Genomic DNA, 22,788 nt, shown 5'->3' with positions numbered 1-22,788 from the left:
GCTGAGCTAATGAACGTTGCTCTATTGTAAATTATACATAAATCTTATCTCGATCAAAATCAATGTACCCAAAAACGGAAGTTGGTTCATATATAGTAGGTTGGGGTAAAATGGCCCAGGTTTTAATTTTATTTTATCATCCCATTTGGTATTAAACAAAGAATATTAACAGAATTGTATAACAGTATCCTCGCGACTCTAAAAGGGCGTTGGTAATTGTTAAAAACACGATTAGGAAATATGGTATGTTATGTGCTAACGCTATTCACTGACTATATTATTGCATTGAATTGACTCCTAATAAAAGTTACTATAGAGGAAACATCGGATATTAAGTTCCTACAGTATCTTACCCCACTATGTTATACTATTGTATTAAATCCTGCTAATAAATGTACCCCACATAGGAAATCCTCCTTCAAGACCTCCCCCTGCAATTCGCTGATAGGAAACGCATCGTGTCATCAGCTCTCGCATCGCATATACATTATGCGGGGTCGGTGAACAAATTCACACAATGGTTGTTGGGATTCGAAAAATCTCTTCGTTCAACCACTGACGTATTCCTTGATGACGTTAACAACGCCGTGACGATAATTAAGGTAATAGAATGTGTGGCGTATTACGTTAGAGCAGTGTTTAGGTATAAATGTTGGAAAATAGTTTCAGTCAGAAAAAGTTGCGATATGTTCAAGAATTTTGTTATTACGCTACGGAAACTTAATGTGCTGGTGTAGTGAGTGTATAGATTAGATACAAACGTTTGGAAGGAAAGTTATAGTTAGGAATATTTGTGATTTTCCCAATCTTATTGTTTTTATGATACTCAACTTAATTTATTGCGGTGTATTACATTAGAGTAGCTTCAGTACAACCATTTCAAGATAGAATTAGTTTGTCTAGTACTCTAGTTTAAATGTTATTATGTTTTGCCTAATATTTTAACGTTTTATTTACTTCTTGTGAAGCGAAAATCTTTGTGTTCGATGTAAACGTGATTGTTTAATTATTTCGATGTTTTTTTGTGTTAGACTCCTTATGCGGGAGGTGTAATGAGACTAAACATAAAGGATACAAATATTAAGGTGCAAATATTTAAAAAGGAAAATAGCTAAGAAAGTGCGCAGAGCATCTAGCCTGGATTTTATTTATAGTGTTTCTGCTTAATACGTTTGAAGTATCAGTACCACAAGCTAAATTTTTTTTGTGTTAGGTATTGTAGGGAAGGTATATTAATTCGCTGTGTGTTCCGTTATATTATTATAAGCACTAGTATAGGGCACCCACACTGTAACATAGTCATTGTGTGTAGAAATACTAGACAGTGCATTTGACTTTAGTATATGCTACACGAAATGTAAATCTCTCGTTTACCGGCAACTGTACAACTATATTGTCTGTGGTATAATCTGTATACTCTGTCGTAAACTCGCAATCAACAGTCTCTTTATTTTTACTTAACACATAAAACGTACAAAATAAATCAATTGTAACCTCATAATATCAACTTAAACCAACTTCTTAAAAGAGCGTAAACATAACGTGGTAATGCCATAGATATGCCATCATAGGTTACGTGGTAACTGTTATCAGAGAGGCATCTGTTAGCATCGTAGTTTACATGGCAAGCGCCATTATAGTTTACATGGTATTGGTGGTAACTATACGTCACAATTTACGTGGCAACTGCCATCATAACTTACGTGGCAACTGCGTAAATATTATCTTGTGGATTGTTCATTAGTGTTTCATTTGGATTGTTACTTGGTCCAAAAACCAACTGCGGTTGATTTCCGTTGTATATTACATTAGGAACCATGTGAAAGTCTGTGCTTGGCTCGTACAATACATTTCTCCGCATCTCCAAGTTATTAGCCATAGGTACTTGTGGTATGGTAGAGTAATCGTCGTCTTGCAGGTCACTTGTGTGCAAATCGGCAGCGTATGAATATTCTGTACCGTTAGTAGCCCTTGCAGAGTCGCCGCTAGATAGCGCCATATCCCCAGTTTCTTTTCCCTTGGTGTAACCGCATGTTTTGTGTTTCCTGTATAAAGTATTATGATGTCAGCATATATCTGTACATGTAAACATTACCTTATGCGTTGTAGTAAAACGACCTATTTAAGTTCTAAATATTACGGTTCGTTGACATATACATAATTTGAAGCACTAAAGCAGTTGTTCTGGACCTTTAGTATTTTCAACTTCCAGTTAAAAGCAAGTGCTACATAGACTAGAATCACACCGATACACCTTACCATTCTATTCTATGTGGGTAGCTTCTACATGGGACTTGAGGTTTAAGCCAAAGTTGGTCCATTACCACAACATACAGGTGTAACAACCCATTAGTGACAACTGTGTTGGAGCTATGTAACGGTATCATAGCGACATATCTCACCTTGCACAAAAATAAGCAACCCATGTCAGAAATAGAATGAACACGAACCCCAACAAACAACCGAATATGATTAGAATAGTTGTGGTTGGGGGATCTGTATGCAGATATATGTTAGTTTAGTGCAGGTTATTACAATATAATTTGCTGCTATTTTCCTCTTAGTTTTGTTAATTGATTTGATCTTTGTTACTCTATTTGCGGAAATAAACTAAAAATATGGTGGGGTATTTTAAAAACAACAATATGAAATATAATGCTTTTTTGGTAAACGGTATCATGTTCGTTTTTTTTTTGCATTGATCCTGTTTTAAACAAGTAGGCTGTTGTAAAAGCAGAATATTAAAACCATTGATTTATGGGCCAGTGTTTTTTGCAATATCTTGAATACACAACTTAACGATATGTTACTTCTGCTACCAGGCATAATGTAAATAGTATTTTAGCGGCTCATTTGGTATGAAAAATCGTAGTGTATTCCCGACGTTTCGTCTGCCATACGGTAAGACTTATTAGGGAAGATATGATGTTGCTTGTTGGTAACAATATATTTATATACTGTGGTTTTATATTAGTTGGTAATAGCAACAGTTTATAATCACTTGATTGTAGGTTGGTGTTCTGGTTCTTAGTTTTATTCCCTTTAACTTGCGTGCTGGTTTCAACCGTCGTTGTCTCTGTCTTGATTGTTGTTTCTATAAAACATGTTATGGTTGGTTCAGACTTTAACATTTGGTGAGGTCCCTTCGATAGCACCCTGAGTGTTGGGGTAATGGGCCAACTCTGGCTTAAATCTCTGTTCCTATGGCTTGTCACGCTGTAGAACCTCACCCGCGTAGAATATACAAGTTCGTAATTACACTTACTATACTGCTTGTATTACTCACCCTCCCCGGGCATCGGTGTAGGTGCTGTGTATAACTCCCTCAATGAATAGAAGCCAGTTTGTACATGTGACGTCAGATACTCGATGAGAAAAAACGGGCTGCGCCACCCAGCGGTTAGTCCTACATATCTCATCACGTGATCTCCGTTGGGATCCGAGCTGTACAATTTTCAACTAACTATGACGTCATGATTTACGTGACGTCACATGACGCAATACTTCACGTGATGTAATATGACGTCATGCTTTACGTGAAATCGTATGACGTAATACATGACGTGGTGTAAAATGACGTCATAATGTAGGTGGCGTAATATGACGTCACACTCAACGTGACGTAATATGACTTCATTACCTAATTCGAACTTACTGTACAACTAATCCCCGAATAGCTGGAACAGTCGCATCTTTTATAACGCATCTGTATTTCGTTACATCTGGTTTTCTTGATTTGCTCGCAATGTCACCGAGGCTGACATATCCGAACGGACAATTCATTCTCCATACTATTAGTTTTCCTGGTGTAATCGTCCATGGGTGGTCGAAGTCTAGAGGTTCGGCTAAGCTTCTATTCACCGACCTGTATCCGTGTAAAACAAATATCGATTTAATTGAACTTAAAATTAAACGTTTAAATGGCTCGTAGCTCTACTACACATTGCTCGTTTAATTTGTTGCTATGATCCGTAGTAAACATTTCGTAAGGTTTTTTAGCTACTTATTTCCGTTTCCCATATAATGTTGACAAAAGTTTTTCTCGCGATTTTACCATATTCCCATATAGTAGATTGGGGAGAGACGGGATACCGTTATATCCTGATCCTGATCGTGTTTTAAACAATTAACAACAGTCTATTGGAGTCGTGAGGAAATGGTTACATAATTCTGTAAATATTCTTTGTTTGCTACCAAATAAGACGAGAAAATGAAAGCACGTCCCATTATACCCCACCTTACTATACCTAATATTGATTGTTGTTTATTTCTAAAATATCAAAAATCCTTTTTAAGCTACACAAATAGTCTATACCTTCCCACAATCAGTTGGAAATCTTTAGGCGGTCTAAGGACAGTCGTTCTCACTGCTTGACCGAGTATATAGAAGTCTTCCTTTGGAGATACAGGCTCCCATATGGAACCGATATGTTTGTAGATTGGAACAGCTGTCTCGATGTCTGTAAGCAAAGTTTCAACGACTGCTCGCGGGGCAGAGCTACCAACAACCAAGAGAAAGTTTCCTGTTAAAAAATACACATACATGATTATCGTAGTTACCATGTGAAGGAAGCGTGTAAAAGAATTGAATCTGAAGCCAATGTTTTGTTGCCAGGGAAACAAATACCGTTGCCGGGGCAACAGGTAAAATACCACTCATCTGCTTCAACCCACGGTGATTACGATTGGGTTTTCTAAATTGTCATTCATACAAAAAAAAAACGGCGCGGTGGAACAGCGGTTGGCGCGGCTGCCTCTAGGTCAAAGTTTCAGGTTCGACGCTCGTCGCTGCTACCATTGTGTTCACCGTGTTTTTGGGCAAGATATTTACCGGACTTTGCTTGAACCCAGCAGTGAAATTTTTTGGTCACTAAATTGTCATCTATACATTAAGATTAAAAATTATTTAAAACAGAACACATTGTTATTACGTCTATGGTAACCCCGTCAAGGATAAATAATTTACCTTTATTCACATTCATAGTCACAAAGCTAAAAATACACGATTTTTGTTCCACATTCTTACCTAACATACACGTTGCAAGAAGTATAACTCCTAAATCCATCTTGATTTTAATGCTGTATATTGCTGTCGGTAGAACTACTAAAGGCGATAGGATATCCTTACGGTCTTACAACAAGCGCTGTCCCTTTGCAGCCTTTATTCAACCTAGATTCCCTAACTATGCTTATTCATAAAAGTCCTAAATGCGTCAAGCGCTCTAAATATTCGGCGTTATTCATTCCTTTCAACTGCATACTTGTTGTACAATGTACGTCCGACCTATTTTGCCGGATGTCATATTCACTATTACGTGTGATGACGAAACAATGCTAGCTCTGTTTTCGAATGTTGTTCTCTTCTTCTCTGACAATCGCTCTATAAGTCTATATCCGGTCTCTTTAAACCGAAACGACCCCAAACTTATATCTTCTCGTGGAACAAAATATATTGTTTTTGCTTTACATTCCTCCATGCTATGATACCGTTGATAATAGTAAACAGAACGAGCAAACGTGCAGAAGCGTTGACTCACCCGTGTTTATTTGCCGCCTACACGCGATGAGAAATAAAGCGGATCTTGGTGCAAGCTACACCACTATATGTTGTTTATGCCGAATTACGCTGCGTATGCGGATGCAATGTGTTCATAAACGTCACGGTGTACGGACAAGTTTCCTCGAAACAAGTTTTATACCAGTCTTAAATTAGAAATGAAGTCAATCTTCACAATACTGGTGTAAAGATTGATCTTTCCGAGCTAAATTTGTATGCAATTTCAATTATTCTATTTAAAATTGTTCCCGAGTTATATGCACCTGTGACGGCCCTGGTAAACATACAAGTGATGATTACGAGAAAATGATACCTTTTTAAACGATAAAGACTTGTTTACGCCATCTAAAAATAGATTAGTTCCCTCTAAACCCAACATACAACAACAAAGTTAAATGTGAATGTTTATTTATATTGTTGCTTAATGCATTGCTTCAATATACGTTCCCACGTTATGTGCAATTGATTTAATACTGCAGTGCAATGCGTAATGCTTGCCGAATAAACAATATGTACTGTGGGGTAAGATGGACAACCTACGGTCTATGTGAGTCGTGAGAATACGGTTATATAATTCTATAAAAAAAATGTTGTTTACTGCCAAATGAGGCAAAAATGGGATAAATGTCTCAGTTTACCCCACCCTTCCAAATAGTAAAAATAAAGTTGTTCTGTTCTTTTGTTCGGTTCATATCAAACACTTGTTGTAAGATTCGACTTTTTCTTCACGGATTTATATTTTACTTCAACCTCGTGTATTCTCTCAAGGACACCGCCCTCTTCCGGATTTCTTGTCGCCACAATTGCGGCGTAAGGTGTCGCACTTGAGGAAGGTGTTGTTGCACTTACAGATGGTTGCTCATGCACTGTTGGCATTGTAAAGATTGGGCTTTCGTATAGTGTGTGTCGATTTCTTCTTTCTTCAGACGGCTTGATTATTCCATACGGGGCAATCTGAGCGTATTTAACATTATCGCTCGCATTTGAAGTTATACTGGGAGACATTGGTACATAATCTGCTTGGCTTGAGCTTACACAACCACTCGCACTAGCTTCATTTCCAGGCCCTGCCATCTCGTACGGTGATGCCTGTCTCGCTCTACCATTCGATGGGTTTGTTATCTCACTGTATGGGCTGTCGTTGACCCTCATGGCCGAACCCACTGGTTCTAGGTAACCTCCTGGTGCTTGTTCAACGGTAGCCACCTCACTACTCACATTAGTCATAGGAACCATGTATCCGACTTCATTCCCAGCCTGTTCTTGTTGTTGTTGTTGTTGTGAAGTATTATTTGGTCCCGCCATATCATACGGTCGATCCACATTAGCATTGTTTGGTTGGGTAACTTCAGTCCTGGGCATCCCCCTTCGAATTGCATAAGGATAAATATCGTTTTCGTTGCTCACTTCGTGTTTTCTTCTGCGCGTTTTTCTATAAAGTGGATTATGATATTTAACAGTAGTTATGGTAATTACAAAAAAAACATAAGTTTTGTTATTTTACAGTTTTTACGTTGTTTTACATATCTGTGTAATTGTTATTTAACAGTAGATATTTCATTTTTCCGTCGTTATTTTACATTTCAAAAGTTATATAATTTTACGGACTTTCACTAAGTTTATGTTGTTTATATATACAGTAGTTATAGTGTTTTACTGTAATTATGTTACTTCACAGTAGATATGGTTTAACAACATATGTGCCGTACCTCCTTATCAGCCACCAAATTAGGAAAGTAACGAGAGCAACAATAACCACTGTTAGCAAGATAACGATAATGAGTAAAAAATCGAAGGTGGATTGTGGTTGTGGTGCACCAGTGCCTGTTTGGTGGGTTGGCAAGGAGTTGGCTTCCGTGGTTGGTGCGCTGGTCGTCTGTTGGTTTTCTGCTGTAATATGATAGATAGTATGAATGTATAATTCGCGTGGCCGGAAAACGACAATCGTTATAACAGGGGTGTTCAGTAGGTCGCGGTGGGTACCGTTAACACATGATATCTCATATTTTCTAATCGTGTTTTAAACAATTAACAATGATATTTTTGTAAAGAATACGGTTATATAGTTCTTTGAATATTATTTGTTTATTACCAGAAGGGACGATAGAAAAAAATGAAAACATGAACCATCTTACCCCAACCTACTATATTACAATTCGAGTTGCACAAAAATAAGGAAATTACTTGTTGTTTCGCTTGGCACGGGCAAGTTGATGAACTGATAATTTAAATCCAATTCAAAAGTTGTGAGACGAGCTTGGATGCATAATGTAGGCGGCCATGTTGTAGCATGCTTCCATTCTGTAGCACATTTGGCATTCACCACCTTCATATAGTCGTTGCTTTGGTAGGCGATGGTGTTTGGTATGTTCATGTTGGGGCTTATGTAGACCCCGCATGTTTTGTTGGTGTGACAAACTTGTTTTCCTGAGTAAAATTCAGTTGTTGCATAAAAAGATTAAATATTTAATTGTAGTAGGGTGGAGAAAGATGGTACACCTTTTCATTCTATTTTCTCGTCCCATTTGGTTATAAACAAAGAAAATTCAAAGAATTATAAAATCGTATCCCTCCTCTCACCCTACTATAACTATTATAATACAAAAATCTGAAGAGGTAAAACAGAAAAGAAAATTAGAAGGAGATGAAAGTTGTTTAAAACGTGCTAAAGGTAAAAACTATTTGAGTAGAAGTTTCAAATAAAAGCTTGGCTGTTAAACCCACTAAACATCTAGCGATTGGCATTAATAGATGTTACTTACCGTCTGGTAACACGACATACTCTATTGCAAAATCACAAGAAACGTTGGCTCGGTTTCTGCTGTGCATGTTCACCATCGTCATATTTACGATTAACAATGACGTCATTAGCTCGCTCTTTAGCGTCCACGAGTGGTCGATTGTTTTTGCATTTCCTCCCTTTATTTGAACTACTCCTGTCCCGTTCCGCTTGATTTCATCCCCGTCGCAAACTGCATTCGTCACACCGACTATGGATGGAAAGGAAATGTAAACAATTATCGTTTAATTATCATTGTCGGAGTAATTTTGTATTTGAGTTGTACAGAACTCGTGCGGTATGTGATGGTAGGCGGATTTATATTTAAATGAATGAATGTAAATGAATTTAGATTTGATCTCTACTTAGTATATTTGTATGTTTAACAATTAACAACGCTCGTTTAAAGTCGCGAGGATGCGGTTACATCATTCTGTAAATATTTTTCGTTCACTACCAAACAGGCGATAAAAGTTGATAAAACCATGAACCATCTTGTCCAAACCGAATGCACTAATTTAAACATTAGGTTTAATAAATAATATAGCAGGGTGGGGGAAGATAGGACAATTTTTCATTCGATTATCTCGTCCCATTTGGTAGTAAACAAAAACCATTCAATGAATTATAAAACCGCGTCCTCACTACTCCCATAGATCGTTGGTAATTGTTTAAAATACGATCAGGATATTTGGACTTTATGTGCTAAAGGTGTCCCATTTCCCCCCACTCTACTATAATACAAAACATTTCTACCTTCGTTAGCAAACAGAATGCAGTAAAACACGAAACACATCGAAACTGATTTCATTTTTCGTGATTCAATTTCACAAAGAACTAAAATAGCTAGAACTTGTCAATTGTAATCAGGTGCAAAAGTTAATTCCTTTTTTTTCTCTAAAATAGCTTATATAGTTTTCTCTGTTTTCCTCTAAAACAACTTATAGTTTGTCGTGTATAGCTGTTGGCATTCCGCGCAAGTACTGGACTGGACATGCAGAATTCCCAGCGTTCTATGGTTTTAAATCGGAAATTACGATTGTCATGCGAGCGTAGGATGAAATTGGATTGCCTCAGTTGGCGAGTTTTGTTTTTTCCTTCATTCAAATCTCCTTACAAACCGATGGTGCCGATTTTTGCGTGGGGTGGTTACGTCATTTTTACCTAATTTCTACCACGGCTTTATTTCTTTGTTTGTTTTTTACATTGGATGTAAATTTACTTTCACCCACGTTGTGTATTGTGACGTATGAAACACCACGCGAGGATTGCGCTCTTTTATCCCACAATATGACGTAACAGATCAACTGATATAGAAAACAATGTAATAAATTTTGGCTACTTTTTATATAGTAGGATGGGGGAAACTGGGACACACTTAACACATAATATCCAAATATCCTGTTCGTGTTTTAAGCAATTAACAACGGTCTATGGGAGTCGTGAGGTTGCGGTTTTATAATTATATGAATGTTTTTGTTTACTATCAAATGGAACGAGAAAATAAGATGAAAGGGTGTTCCATCACCCTACTATATGTAAACACACATTGCATTGCAAACTAGTGATCTGATGTACGTATATTGTTCAACAAATAAATGAAATCGGTAGTTACAAATATATAGAGAATAAGTCCATGAGGAATAGTTTCAAGTATCAAATAATATAAAAAAATCGCATGTAAAACAGTAAACCATGAAAAACAGCAAAAATATAAAAAAATCGAGAACAATTAGATTATGTAACATGTTGTGTTCTACATAAGTCCCTACACGTTGTTACACACTCGTGTACAACTGGTTCACCACCATTTCTGGCAATGTATTATCCGTGGTATGGTTTTCGTTACCGTCCTCTATTACAGCGTAATCGCCTTCATTCTTTCCATATAATACATTGTCTATCGTTCCATACCCTGCCCCTCCATCCGGGGAGCAAATCTCATACATAGCGACATCGTGCGGCGGCACATCTTGTGCAAGTGCATAGTCATCATCAGGTGTAGCGTAAACAACAGTACCGGGGCATTCAGATACACCTGTGTTGTTTTCAGAGTCCATCGTCGTGTTCTCTTTTCGTCTGCTGTATTACATACACATTTTACATTGTTAGTTATGTATGCTATATAGTAAACTGCTGGCTACTTTCAATAGTTAACTTTATAGGAATGAATAAATGTCACTGATTTATCCTTGCTGAGCGGGGCAATGACAGTCGTTATAACACAAATATGCTATCTAATCCGCTTTGTGCTCTCTAACGAGTTACCCCGTATATATATGACTTAAGTATGTATTGCTTTTTTCCGTATGGCTGACAGTTTGGACAACCCTCTAGTGACCACAAGTCTCTCTGACTTCTATGTATTTAGTGATTACAGAAGAGATATATTGTACTAACCTGTTTAAAACCACCCAGCAAATTATAACTGCGACCAATATAAGAATCACTGAAAGAATTCCCGTAATTAATCCAACCAATAATTGGGAGTTGCCTGGTTGTAACACGTGACCTGTAAATAATATTTCTCATGTAAAGTTTTTTCTCCAGTTTCCTACTCGTGTTTTTAACAATTAATATAGTAAACATGATCAGGATATTTAGATAATATGTTATAAATGTATAAATGTGTCCCATCTTTTATAACACTCTTTTAAAGTCGTGAGGATATGGTTATATATAGTACTGTGGGGTAAGATGGCTACCGTTAGAACCAAATCCTATATTTACTAAATCGAGTTTAATGATTTATGATTTTTTAAGGTCGTGATAATGCGGTTATCTAATTCTGTAAACAGTTTTTTATTTAGTACCCAACAGGACGAGAAAATAGAATGAAAGCATGGACAATTTTATCTAAGCATAAGATGCATAACGTGGTATAGTTACCTTTGCCAGTCATGTTCATGACGTCAGTCGTAATTGGCATTTGATTGGTTGTTACTGTTGTTGCTGTTGTGACGTTATTCATATTTTCGGCCGTCGTTTTATAACTCACTGCGCCTTTATGTTAAAGTAATTATTGAGGTGTTTAAAAAATTAGGTAATTTGACAATAAGGGCTTGGTTTATATTTAATTTCGTTCAGGTTTAACATGTTTTCTATGAAAACAAAAAAGTGAAAAATAATCATGTGGTTAACATTTAGAAATAGATAAGTGTTTAAATTACATTAGTTGAGGAATAAGAATGAAGCAACATTGTTTATTTAACTACATTTCATGCACTGACCGGCCGTTTTCGTTGTCTGTATCGTGGTATACCTGGCTGTCGTTGAAATCGTGCGAGTCGTCGTCGTCGTCGTCGTCGTTGTTGTTGTTGTTGTTGTTGCTGTTATAAAAATATTGTCCTTTAATATAATATAGGAATAAATGATCCCGGATTATCTATATTATTATATTGAGACGGAACACCTTTAGCACATAATATTCAAATATCGTGATTGTATTTTAAACAATAAACAACAGTATATGGGAGTCGTGAGGATACGATTTTATAATTCTTTAAATGTTCTTTGTGTACTACCAAATGGGACGTAGAAATAAAATGAAAAAGGTGTCCCATCTTCTCTTTACTATATATTATATATATGAACGCAAATGTGTAAATTTACCTGCTAAGCAGTTAATGATAAAATATCTTAATCTGAATCCTGTTCCTCTTTCTTTGTCATTGTTTGAGTAAAACCGCAATTTTGGATTCGGCCAAGTGGATGTAAATCGAATAGGCGTGCTATAGGTGCAACCGGTACCGCGTGCATCGGGTGGAATGGTGATGCCGCAGTTTTGTACGCTGTTGCTTTGGGATGCGAACATTTTACATTGGGGTAAAGACCGAGGCCTACGACATAGAACTGTGTCTGTAAGAAAATATAAAAATAATGTAAAGTAATATAGTAGGGTAGGGGAAGATGGGACACCTTTAGCACATAATATCCAAACATTCTAATTGTGTTTTAAATAATTAACAACGGTTTTGGAAGTCGTTGTAATATAGTTTTATAATTCTTTAAATGTTCTTTGTTTACTACTCAATAGGACAAGAAAATAAAGTTAAAAGGTGTCCCATTTCCCCCACCCTACTGTATAAGTATAATGTATATAGTACTATAAAGGGGTTAGGCTTGACGCCGTATTACCCCATATTTACTAATTTTGTTTTAACAACTAACAACGCTATTTTAAAGTCGTAGGAATACGTTTATGTATATTTCTGTAAAATTTATATTTTTATTACTACATGGGTGTGATGGGACGAATAAAACAAGGGCCATCTTACCCCAACCCACTAATAGCTAAACAAGACTTACTATAACAAGTTGTTCGTATTTGTACACTATCAATGTTTAGTAGGGTGGGGGAAGATGGGACACCTTTTCATGCCATTTTCTCCTCCCATTTGGCAGTAAACAAACAAAACTCAAAGAATTATAAAACCGTATCCCTACGACTTCTATGGACCGTTGTTAATTGTTTAAAACACGATCAGGATATTCAGATATTACGTGCTAAAGGTGTCCCATTTCCCCCCACCCTACTATATGCTTTAGAGTAATGTGCCAATCCTGGCCTGAATCCTGGGGCTCATGGCGGGCCACGCTGCAGGCCCTATTCATATAGAATATGAATAATATATATATACTTACCATCAGGTAGTTGTAGTCCATCGTCACATTTATTTGGTTTATTTTTAATATCCAACTTTTCGATTGAAAACACGAGGACTTGGTTTCCACTGGCTGGGAACGTCCAAGTACATTCGGTATTTTTCGGATATTTTCCCGGGTTTTCGGGAAACGTTATTGTACCGTCGTACGAGGTCATATCTATATTGCACGAAGCTGGCCTGTGTCTGTTTGGCTGTGCCAACACAACGCTTGCGACTAAAATATGAATTAGTTAAATTACCACCGGTCATACTTAACTAGATAACAATAATTCGGGAAGATGGTGGAAAATAGTATATATTTCGTCTTTTAAATAATATATATAGTAGGGCGGGGAAGACGGGACATCTTTATCACTACTATATGTTAAAAAGGAGAATTTACATTATCATAAAAAAGTGGGGTAGAAATAAACTTGAATTTCTGTTTTATTTTAAAACGTCTTATCGTCTTTAAAACGTATTTAAATTTTAAAACTTTATTTTATTTTAAAACGTATTGAAAAACGTGGAAAATCAAAAATATCATATTTTTAAACCTAGTCGTTTAGTCAAATTAAATGTGTAGTAAGGTGGGAAAGATGGGACACATTTTCATTCTATTTTCTCGTCCCATTTGGTAGCAAACAAAGAACATTCAAAGAATTATAAAACCAAATCCTCGCGACCCCAATAGACCGTTGTCAATTGTTTAAAACACGATCAGGATACTCGTATATTTTGTGCTAAAGGTGTTCCGACTTACCTCACAGTACCATACATGATAATAGAACTACGACCTATTATACAAAATCTACTATCAACAATACAATACTTACGTAGGAAGACATAACATGACGTCCAAATGTTTATCATTCTGTTTAAAACTGTTGTGTTCGATTACAAACTTTATCTACTTTTCTAAAATTTAAAACAATTAACATACGTGGTGCCTATACGGTGAATCTAAGCTTATGTTCTTTGCATCTTAGTTTACATACTCATAACACTGTTACGTCATCATCAGGAGAAAACGTGCATTAACTCAACTTGTATGACGTGCTTAAGCCCTTGTTCGTTTGTTACACTTTAGGTTTTATAAGCCATTAAAAGGACAGGAAGTTACACACTGCCCCCTCTTCAACCTAAAGCTTTGGTTTATATCTTAATTTAGTTTCTTTGGCAGAGTTTCGGTTGACCTGAAAATCGAAAATCTTTTGACTTGAACATCACGTAGTACAACTGCCATGTTAAAATATTCCCCCGAAGTTATTCGATTCAATGGAATAGAAGTTTGTCCGCTTTATTTCCTGCGCGAGGTTAAATATGTTCTAATGCGTGTTTTTATAATGGAGGTTCGCATCCTATGACGTTATAATGTATTTTAGATTATGTGCTAGAGTGCTAGACCAAAGCTATATCTCGTGTTTCAATTTCGTGCTTCGGCTTCGACATTTTACATTATGTTTACACAGTGTAAGTTTTCAAGTTTATTAATGTTTTATAAAAACACAAAATTTCCACTTGTTTAAGCTTTTGAATAATTTTCCAAGTCCAAATACGCTGGTTGTTTTGTAGCAATCGGTTGTAAGTAGTTACTGCTTTGTTTTTCCGTCGTGGGACTCGCAATAGGTCCTTCGCTATGGTACAACTGGTTTTGAACTGTCACCTTAACCTCGCTTTCGTTGTACAAGCAGTTATCAACTGTACCGTAATGCCCCTCGTCCTCACGTAACCAATCAGCACGCTGTGTTACATCACAAGCAGGATTGTAGGCGTCACCAGCAAGAGTATATGCGTCAGTAGCACAAGCGTAAACATGTCCAGGGTCCTCGTAGATTGGTGTGCTAGGTGTATCATTTACTTTGCGCCTAACATAAAACATCAATAAATTGATCGGCAAATCAATGGTTTATCAGCCCCTGATAGGCTAACGACTATTTTATGATACAGATTTGTGGTTAGGAGATAATTTCCATCTGCTAATATTAGACCCGGAAATAAATATGATATTATGTCGTTATAATCGCTGTTTCTCGAATTTATATTTGCCCGGACACAAGGTCTATAAAACATAACAGCCGGGTAACGACTGTCGTTACCCTGCTATACGCAAGGATAAACAGATTATAATACTGTGAGTAAGATGAGATATCACCTAAAACCTATATTTACGGGTATATTATTCTGTAAATATGCTTTGTTCATTACTAAATGGGACGATCAAATAGAATAACCACATGTCCCATCTTACCCCACCCTACCAACTATACATTCATTCATATTTACCTGTATATGAAGCAAACCCCAACAATAACTAAGACAATAAACAGTAGACCGCCGATAGTTGCACCAGCTATTACACCGGCATTGCTGCTTGAAGATTGCATTGCATTCAATGTTGAACCGGTAGTTAGACTCGTTACCATGCTAGGACTGGGTGTGGATCTTTCTGTGCATAAATTTAAATATTTCATGAGTTTAATTGTAGTTGTGGCAAAAGAAATGGTTGCATTTTGGTCCGTAAATTTCAAATATTTGGTTTTATTTGCGACCAGTTAACCAGTTACAATTTGTAAAATCTTGGACCCCCAAAATATTTGCCCACAAAGTTACATACGTGGTAACTCGTAAGCGGGCACGAGGTGTATGAAACAGAGCACTTGTGTTCTAACGACTTTCGCTCCATGCGAGGATAAATAAGTTGCATTCACTTATTCATTTATTTTAACCTTAACATTCCAGATTGTATTATTATTACCTGTGTAAGTGCAGTTTATAATTTGATAACTGGCTGTAAAATCTAAACGCCTGCTCTTTAGGACGGGTATTGCCCCTGTCCAGTTGGTATGTGATTTGTAGCAGTAAGGAACGTTGAATGAACACGTTGTTGGTGCGAATTCATGTTTGAACACAAGACAAGATTTCTCCCTATTTATTTGGGTTCCTTTAAAAACAAAATATTTTGTGGGGTAAGATAGCTACCCATAGCACATAACATACCATATTTTCTAATTGGGTTTTTAGTATTTAACAAAGCTCATAAGTCGTGACGATACGGTTATATAAATGTGTAAAACATTTTTGTTTACTACCAAACTGGAAGATAACATAAAAGAGAATAAAAACATGGACTGTCTTAACCCAACCTACTATATTGTTAATTGGTAAACTTTAAACATTAAACACAAACAATAAACTTACCATTTGGTAGTTCTATGTATCTGTTACCAAAAGAGAAAACCTGTTTAACTTGTGTTATATTTATAACAAGGGCTTGATCTTTGTTTAAATGAAATTTCCATTCACAAGTCCCCCAATTGTATCCATTATCTTCAACAACACCTTGTGTTTCGTACACATCGCGAACCGGACAAGTCCGAGCCATTGCATCTCTAACCCCTAAAATTTATAACATAAATACACTTTTTACATATTTTAAACTTGACACATTTAAACTTACATATTAGTCCAAGTAATATAAGACTCAACGCTTCCATGTTTGGATGAATTTGCTTTACACTGATGATGTATATGCTATGTATATTTCTTCGATATGTTTGATGCATATTATATGATTCATTATGTTACGTATGATACCAGGCCATCTCCATATGAAGTGTTGGCAGATTAATACGCCATCTTTGTTACTATTGTAAGTATAGCTAAGTGTTTCCTTTGAAGTTCTGTAACTTTTAAAACCCTCACCTGATTAATGAACGAACATATAGTTCTGTGGGGTAAGATGGGATACCGTTAGTATACATAATCCAAAATTCCCTAATCGCGTGTTTAACAATTAACTACGTTGTTTAAGAGTTGGTGGCTACGGTTACATAATTCTGTAAATATTCTTCGTTTACTATCAAAATGGGACAATAAAAGAGAATGAAAACATATCCTGTTTTACCCCAACTGATAACTATAGTAGCCTATATCACAACACACAAGTATGATCTTAAAACACAGGAACTCGAAATTACCGGCACCCGAATAATTAACGCGCTTCATAGACCATGTTTTTTGAACATTTACAAAGATTTTGATCTTTTTTAATTAAAGTGATTTCGGTATCGTTTAGAATGTAGATACAGTGCACTATATGTTGGTAAACTGTCAGTTTTGTAGTTTTCCATCACGTTTATGACACGAATACTTGAAGACGTTTTATTAATATAATAAACGTATGTTGCTGTTTGTAAAATAATTATTCAGTAGGGTGGGGGGAGATGGGACACCTTTCATTCCATTTTCTCGAACCATTTGGTAGAAAACAAAGAACATTCAAATAATTATAGAACCGTATCGTCACGACTCGCTTAGACCGTTGTTAATTGTTTAAAACATGATTAGAATATTTAGATATTATGTGCTGAAGGTGTCCCGTCTTCCCCCACCCTACTATACACAATCACAAAGTTTCGTCTTCACTCGATCCATCTAGATCTAAATACACTGGTTGAGGCTTAGGTATAGGGTCCATATACCCGCCTTCTTTTAATTCATCATATGCAGTATCTTCTGTTGGTATTGGAGTCTTAGGTGCATTATCTATGTTTAATATACTGTTCTGTGGAATGGCGGTTCCACAGTTTTCGTAAAACCCTCTCGGGCTTGCGTTCATTTTGATGATGATGTTTGGACTGTTTTGAGTGATTGCGCTGTTTACTTCAACGTATTCTGTTTGTGGATTTGGCCGTTTTATGCTTTCATACATGTTCGGTGCGTTGATTTCGCTTATCTCTTCAGGAAGTGAATCTTTTCTTCGTCGCCTGTAAAGTAATAATATTAAGTTAGTAATAGCCTTGGGTTGGGGTAAGATGGTCCATGCTTTCATTCTCCTTTATCATCCAATTTAGCAGTAAACAAAGAATATTTACAGAATTATATAACCGTATCACCAGGGCTCTATAGAAGCGTTGTTAAAACACCATTAGGAAATAAAAATATTATGTGCTAACAGTAGGCCCTATTTATTTGCATTTGATTTTATCCATAAAGATTCGTACGTAAGAAAATAGAATAACCTGTATAAGGTATTTATAATGTTTTATATGACATTGGTAACCCGAATTTACTTAAATTTAGTTTACCTGTAAAAGTAAAAACCAACCGCGATGGCGATTATTATCAAAACTCCTGCGCTTGCCAACCCTGCTATTAACCCAACTTGAGTTGCTGTAAAATCAAAGTAAATATTTGCTCCACAAACTTATCGACATGGAAACTTACCGCGCGGCACTGGAGTTGGATTTACCACATGCATTCCTGTTGTTGAAACCGACGACGAATTTATCGACGAAATATTTGCTGGTAAAATTGTTGACGGGAGAGTCGGTAAAATTGGAGCCGAAATTGTCGATAAAACTGTCCCCGAAATTGTGGTGTTCATAGTAGTAGTCGTCCTTGTATTAAACTTCGTGTGGCTACCAGTAGTCGTCTTCAGTATAGGAACCGTCGCCTCATCTGTTACAAATATTCCTGTTACATCTGACTGCTCCATCAACTATACGCCGAATGTTTGTTAGATGAAACAATAGCTTTTTGCATACCGGATGTCAGCGTTAGATGTACGTTGATTTGCACAAACTAAATTTGAATCTTAGTATTAACGCATATATAGTACTGTGGGGTAAGATGGGATACCGTTGGCACCAAAATCAGATATTTCTGGATCGTATTTTTGACAACTAATTAACAACGCTCGTTTAGAGTTGTGCTTGTGAGGACACCGTTTTATAATTCTATAAATATTTTTTTGTTTACAAGGGGGACGAAAAAAGAGAGTAAAAACAAATCCTATCTTACCCCACCCTACTATACTGGTCCATACTTACTTTCTTTTATACAATTTTCAATTGAATAAGAAAGTTGGAACCCGTAGCCATTCTGAGTAGAATCGGAGTAAAAGCTTAAGGTCGGATTGGGCGAAGTGTTCGATATAAATATTTCATCAGTAGAATTGTGCATACACCTCGTCTCATTTGTCCTTGCATATACTTGTGACCACTTTGTATAAGTGCTCTCGCAGAATGGTTTGCCTTACACAAATATTTTTAAGTTTAATCTTTTTGTTTACCATCACAAAATACTTATATATATATTTGTTAGTTTAAAAATAACATTTTAAAAATAACAAAAGAATTACGTCACATAGATAAGGTTTCGCGATTAAATATTCAACAATAAAAAATATTATTTTCGGTTGGTATTATAAAATAATGCTTTTATTAGCTAAACAAAAATAACAGTATTTTTCGTTGGTCATCACTGCTAATAAATCATAACTTACCATCTGGCAACACTAAACGGTCACCACACACAGTAGTATTCCCATTTAAATCAACATAATAGAAAGTAAGTCGCAACTTATATCCCTCCTTTACAAAAAACGTCCAAATACAAATCTCATTTCTTGGATACAATCCACCACTTTCTGGGTGACTAATGTTACCGGTTCGACTTGTAATGTTTAGTTTATCTGGTGTCACTGAACATGAGCTTTGTGAGTGCGATCCTTTAAACAACCCTGTAATAAAAACTTAATTTACACGCCGGTTCAAATTGGTGTTGTAAAGTTTATATAGTAGGGTGGGGCAAGATGGGACGACCTTTCAATCTGTTTTCTAGTCTTATTTGGTAGTGAACAAAGAATATTCAAAGAATTATAAAACCGTATCCTTAAGACTTCCATAGACCGTTGGTAATTGTTTAAAACACGATCAGGATATTTAGATATTCTGTGCTAAAAGTGTCCCATTTTTTCTTACATTTCTACAGATTACGAATTCTTACCTAAATATAATATTATTCCAAGAATTCGAACCATGATAATATCAACAATAATCAACTCCGTGAATCCGGGCTTGGTCTAAGTTCTCATCAAGTTAGACGATTTTCGTAACGAACTAACATTCATGATCAAGTAGTTCGAAATATTTAACAAGAACAATTCCCACTAATGGTTTTCTGTTATAAATATATATATCGACCAAAATAGCATCACCAGCTTAATGTTCAAATAGAATTTAAATCTTGTTATATATTATAAGCTTACAGAGCACCAAATGTTCTCATGGTTACCTCACTGTCCTACTTAATGACCGTTGGTCGGTGAGTTCATAGTTTCTATTGTTGAAAAAATGTTTCGTTTACTCAATGACGTAATCAGCAATGTTTGTTTGTGGATTACGTCACATAGAGAAGGATTCGCGATTAAATATTCAAGTTATAACAATACTGGTCGCAAGTGTAACTTAAGAAAAGGGATTTTATATTTTTGCTCATTTTTTGTTACCTTTATGTTTTTAATTATTTGACGAGTTTAGTATAAAGCACTGTAGGGTGAGATGGACACCGTTAGAAATAAAATCTTATATTTTTTCGTATTTTAACAACTAATAACCTTCCTTTAGAGTCGTCGGTATGGGGTCACACTTTAAAGTATTCTTTGTTTACAACCAAAATTGACGATAAAAAAATATTAAAAACATGGACCATCTTACCCCAATATTTACTATAGAAGCGGATTTATATTCTGTTATTTGGTTTAACGTACACGGGCATATATAAATACGAATACATAACATCTGTGTATAGTTTTATTGAGCGAAACTTCGGACGTATACTTCGATATTGTGTGTTAATCATTACGCCGCCATTGTATTTTGGGTGTTGTTATTTAACAAATATTGAACATTTAGTTTCTTCTACTTGTGCCGATATGGGTCACTACTCAATAATTTATTTTGAACAAGGTGGTTTCTACACTTATGGTATATTAGAGCAAGACAGAGTTGCTACAACCCAGCGTTCCTTTATAAATTGTCTAAGTTTCCATGCATACATGGTCTAAATTGCAAGATATATGTTTAAAAAATGGAAAAATTGCCCCCAAAAACAATCACCCACAAATTTATATACGTGGTAGCTAGTAAGCGGACACAAGGTGTTTTAAACCGAACACCCATGTTATACCAACTTTCGTTGCCTCGCTACGCAAAGATAAATAAGTTACATATGTGGTAACTTGTGAGCTGGCACGAGGTGTATCAAACGAAACGTCTGTTTTTATAACGACTGTCGTTGTCCCGCCATACGAGGATAAATAAGTTGCATTTATTCATTCATTCATTGATCGCTTGCTTCGTCTTCAAGATCAAGATAGATTGATTCCTCAGTTATCGTCGCTCTGATTGGCTCTTCATATATGACGTCACCAACGTTCGGTTCGCTCATTGGTCGTCTTTTAATTGATGCGTATTCGTGACTGCTCATTGGTCGATATGGAACTGTTGTAATTGTTTCTTTCTACGAAAAAATATTGAATAGTTACGTTATGTATCAGTCAGTCAATGTACGTCACTGATATATATATATATAGTAGGGTGGGAGAAGATGGGACAACTTTCACACAGAATAACCAAATATCCTGATCGTGTTTTAAACAATTAACAACGATCTATGGGAGCCGTGAGGATAAAGTTTTATAAATAATCGTTGAATGTTTGTTTGAGGAGAAAATAGATTGAAAGGGTGTCCCATCTTCCCCCACCCTACTATATATAGTAGGGTAAGATATTCTATGTTTTCATTTTATTTTATCTTTGTCGCCCTATTTCTTATGTATAGTCCGCTATGTTACATTTTGCATGCGTTATTATATTATATATAGTAGGGTGGGGGAAGATGGGACACCTTTTGACTCTATTTTCTGATCCCATTTAATAGTAAACATGAAACATTCAAAGATTTATAAAACTATATCCTCACGACTCTTATAGATCGTTGTTAATTGTTTAAAACACGATCAGGATATTTAGATATTATGTGCTAAATGTGTCCCATCTTCCCCACCTTACTATATAACATATAGTTCAAAAACCAGTGATCTTTCTTCTTCCTATGCCACCTACGTTACGCTTTGACAGATGTATCAAACAAACGGTCAAGTAGTTGTTATTTTTACCGTATTAGAATTGTTTGGTTTGGACGATTCGAAAAAAGTTGTAAAAGTCGCACGGGGTCTTGGAATCTCGCCGCACGGTGGCGCAGTTGGTGCGAGCCGATCGTATCTTGGAATATTTGATTGATGGCGGGATATAAGTTTCTTCTTCTCGGCGTCTTCTTTGTTAGCTTTTCTAAATTATAACGAGTTTAAATCGAGGAATGTAACGTGTTTTATTATGGCCGAAAATGACAGCCGTTATAACACGGGTGTTCTGTTTCGTACAGCTCCTGCCAGCTGACGTGTTACGAGTTACCACCGACGTATTTTTTTGGATAAAATTTTTGACCTAGAATTTGAAGTTAGAATGAAATGTAGTTTTAATCTTACCTGTACTGTGTATACTTGATCACTCCTACTAGCATGACAATAACACTTAGTGCGGATATTCCTAACACGAGAACGATGGATGAATGTATCACGATTAAGTAACCGTCGGCGCCATTCTCATCTAGGGATGTTAAAATGTTAGCGTTACTGAAATTGTATAAACATAATGAATGAATGTAACTTATTTACCCTCTGGACAGCGACCTTAGGAACACTGGTGTTCTGTTTCATACACCTCATGCCTGCTTACCAGTTACCATATATGTAACTTATTTATCCTCACATGGCGGGGCAAGGACAGTTGTTATAGTATGGGTGTTTTGTTTTATACACCTCGTGCCCGCTTACGAGTTACCATGTAAGTAACTTTGTGGTTGAATATTTTGGGGTATTTTTTAATATATACCTGACAATTTATTAGACCACTCATAAGGTCCCACTAAGTTGAAGTAATTGTTGTTAAGTGTCTTAT

At 36.2% G+C, this 22,788-nt stretch overlaps 8 protein-coding genes across 19 annotated transcripts in view; 1 reads left to right on the top strand and 7 right to left on the bottom strand.

Moving 5' to 3' along the window:
- LOC149737456 (nesprin-1-like) overlaps nt 1–22,788 on the top strand; it is a 151,789-nt gene that overhangs the window by 28,341 nt on the left and 100,660 nt on the right. For all 10 annotated transcript variants that reach the window (XM_089875520.1, XM_089875518.1, XM_089875519.1 and 7 more), the window contains one exon: nt 408–602. In XM_089875520.1, the coding sequence (XP_089731646.1) occupies nt 408–602 (195 nt within the window). The remainder of the gene's footprint in view (nt 1–407; nt 603–22,788) is intronic.
- Nucleotides 1,439–5,317, bottom strand: LOC149737470 (uncharacterized). Of its 2 annotated transcripts, none has more exons than XM_089874276.1 (7): nt 4,967–5,317; nt 4,316–4,523; nt 3,656–3,865; nt 3,287–3,444; nt 3,002–3,094; nt 2,403–2,496; nt 1,439–2,045 (listed from the first exon to the last, which is right to left on the bottom strand). In XM_089874276.1, exons 1-7 carry the CDS (start codon nt 5,064–5,066, stop codon nt 1,700–1,702), a joined length of 1,209 nt encoding a protein of 402 aa, XP_089730402.1. In that variant the 5' UTR covers nt 5,067–5,317; the 3' UTR covers nt 1,439–1,699. The 2 variants fall into 2 exon arrangements, with proteins under 2 accessions (XP_089730402.1, XP_089730403.1); XM_089874277.1 differs by having other exon boundaries at nt 5,027–5,303.
- On the bottom strand, nt 5,971–7,441 carry LOC149737469 (uncharacterized). The gene is made up of 2 exons (XM_089874296.1): nt 7,267–7,441; nt 5,971–6,989 (listed from the first exon to the last, which is right to left on the bottom strand). Exon 2 carries the CDS (start codon nt 6,917–6,919, stop codon nt 6,251–6,253), a length of 669 nt encoding a protein of 222 aa, XP_089730422.1. The 5' UTR covers nt 6,920–6,989; nt 7,267–7,441; the 3' UTR covers nt 5,971–6,250.
- Nucleotides 7,664–9,356, bottom strand: LOC149737468 (uncharacterized). Its single transcript, XM_089874299.1, has 3 exons — nt 9,093–9,356; nt 8,320–8,547; nt 7,664–7,984 (listed from the first exon to the last, which is right to left on the bottom strand). The coding sequence occupies exons 1-3, from the start codon at nt 9,145–9,147 to the stop codon at nt 7,707–7,709; spliced, it is 561 nt and encodes a 186-aa protein (XP_089730425.1). The 5' UTR covers nt 9,148–9,356; the 3' UTR covers nt 7,664–7,706.
- LOC149737467 (uncharacterized) lies at nt 9,902–13,953 on the bottom strand. Of its 2 annotated transcripts, none has more exons than XM_089874279.1 (7): nt 13,819–13,953; nt 12,981–13,217; nt 11,949–12,194; nt 11,567–11,665; nt 11,226–11,339; nt 10,737–10,848; nt 9,902–10,418 (listed from the first exon to the last, which is right to left on the bottom strand). In XM_089874279.1, exons 1-7 carry the CDS (start codon nt 13,853–13,855, stop codon nt 10,115–10,117), a joined length of 1,149 nt encoding a protein of 382 aa, XP_089730405.1. In that variant the 5' UTR covers nt 13,856–13,953; the 3' UTR covers nt 9,902–10,114. The 2 variants fall into 2 exon arrangements, with proteins under 2 accessions (XP_089730405.1, XP_089730406.1); XM_089874280.1 differs by having other exon boundaries at nt 9,902–10,415.
- LOC149737466 (uncharacterized) lies at nt 14,459–16,879 on the bottom strand. Its single transcript, XM_089874282.1, has 5 exons — nt 16,443–16,879; nt 16,184–16,381; nt 15,741–15,926; nt 15,269–15,431; nt 14,459–14,850 (listed from the first exon to the last, which is right to left on the bottom strand). The coding sequence occupies exons 1-5, from the start codon at nt 16,546–16,548 to the stop codon at nt 14,508–14,510; spliced, it is 996 nt and encodes a 331-aa protein (XP_089730408.1). The 5' UTR covers nt 16,549–16,879; the 3' UTR covers nt 14,459–14,507.
- On the bottom strand, nt 17,004–20,069 carry LOC149737465 (uncharacterized). Its single transcript, XM_089874278.1, has 6 exons — nt 19,775–20,069; nt 19,272–19,508; nt 18,817–19,020; nt 18,212–18,445; nt 18,073–18,157; nt 17,004–17,751 (listed from the first exon to the last, which is right to left on the bottom strand). The coding sequence occupies exons 1-6, from the start codon at nt 19,806–19,808 to the stop codon at nt 17,391–17,393; spliced, it is 1,155 nt and encodes a 384-aa protein (XP_089730404.1). The 5' UTR covers nt 19,809–20,069; the 3' UTR covers nt 17,004–17,390.
- LOC149737464 (uncharacterized) lies at nt 20,583–22,749 on the bottom strand. Its single transcript, XM_089874306.1, has 3 exons — nt 22,317–22,749; nt 21,948–22,119; nt 20,583–21,289 (listed from the first exon to the last, which is right to left on the bottom strand). Exons 1-3 carry the CDS (start codon nt 22,349–22,351, stop codon nt 21,110–21,112), a joined length of 387 nt encoding a protein of 128 aa, XP_089730432.1. The 5' UTR covers nt 22,352–22,749; the 3' UTR covers nt 20,583–21,109.

This window comes from Ciona robusta, chromosome 3, assembly GCF_009617815.1.
Source record: "Ciona robusta chromosome 3, ASM961781v2".
NCBI classification, from domain to species: Eukaryota; Metazoa; Chordata; class Ascidiacea; order Phlebobranchia; family Cionidae; genus Ciona; species Ciona robusta.
Note: the sequence above shows the minus strand (reverse complement) of the source record. Positions and strands in the feature narration are given on the sequence as shown.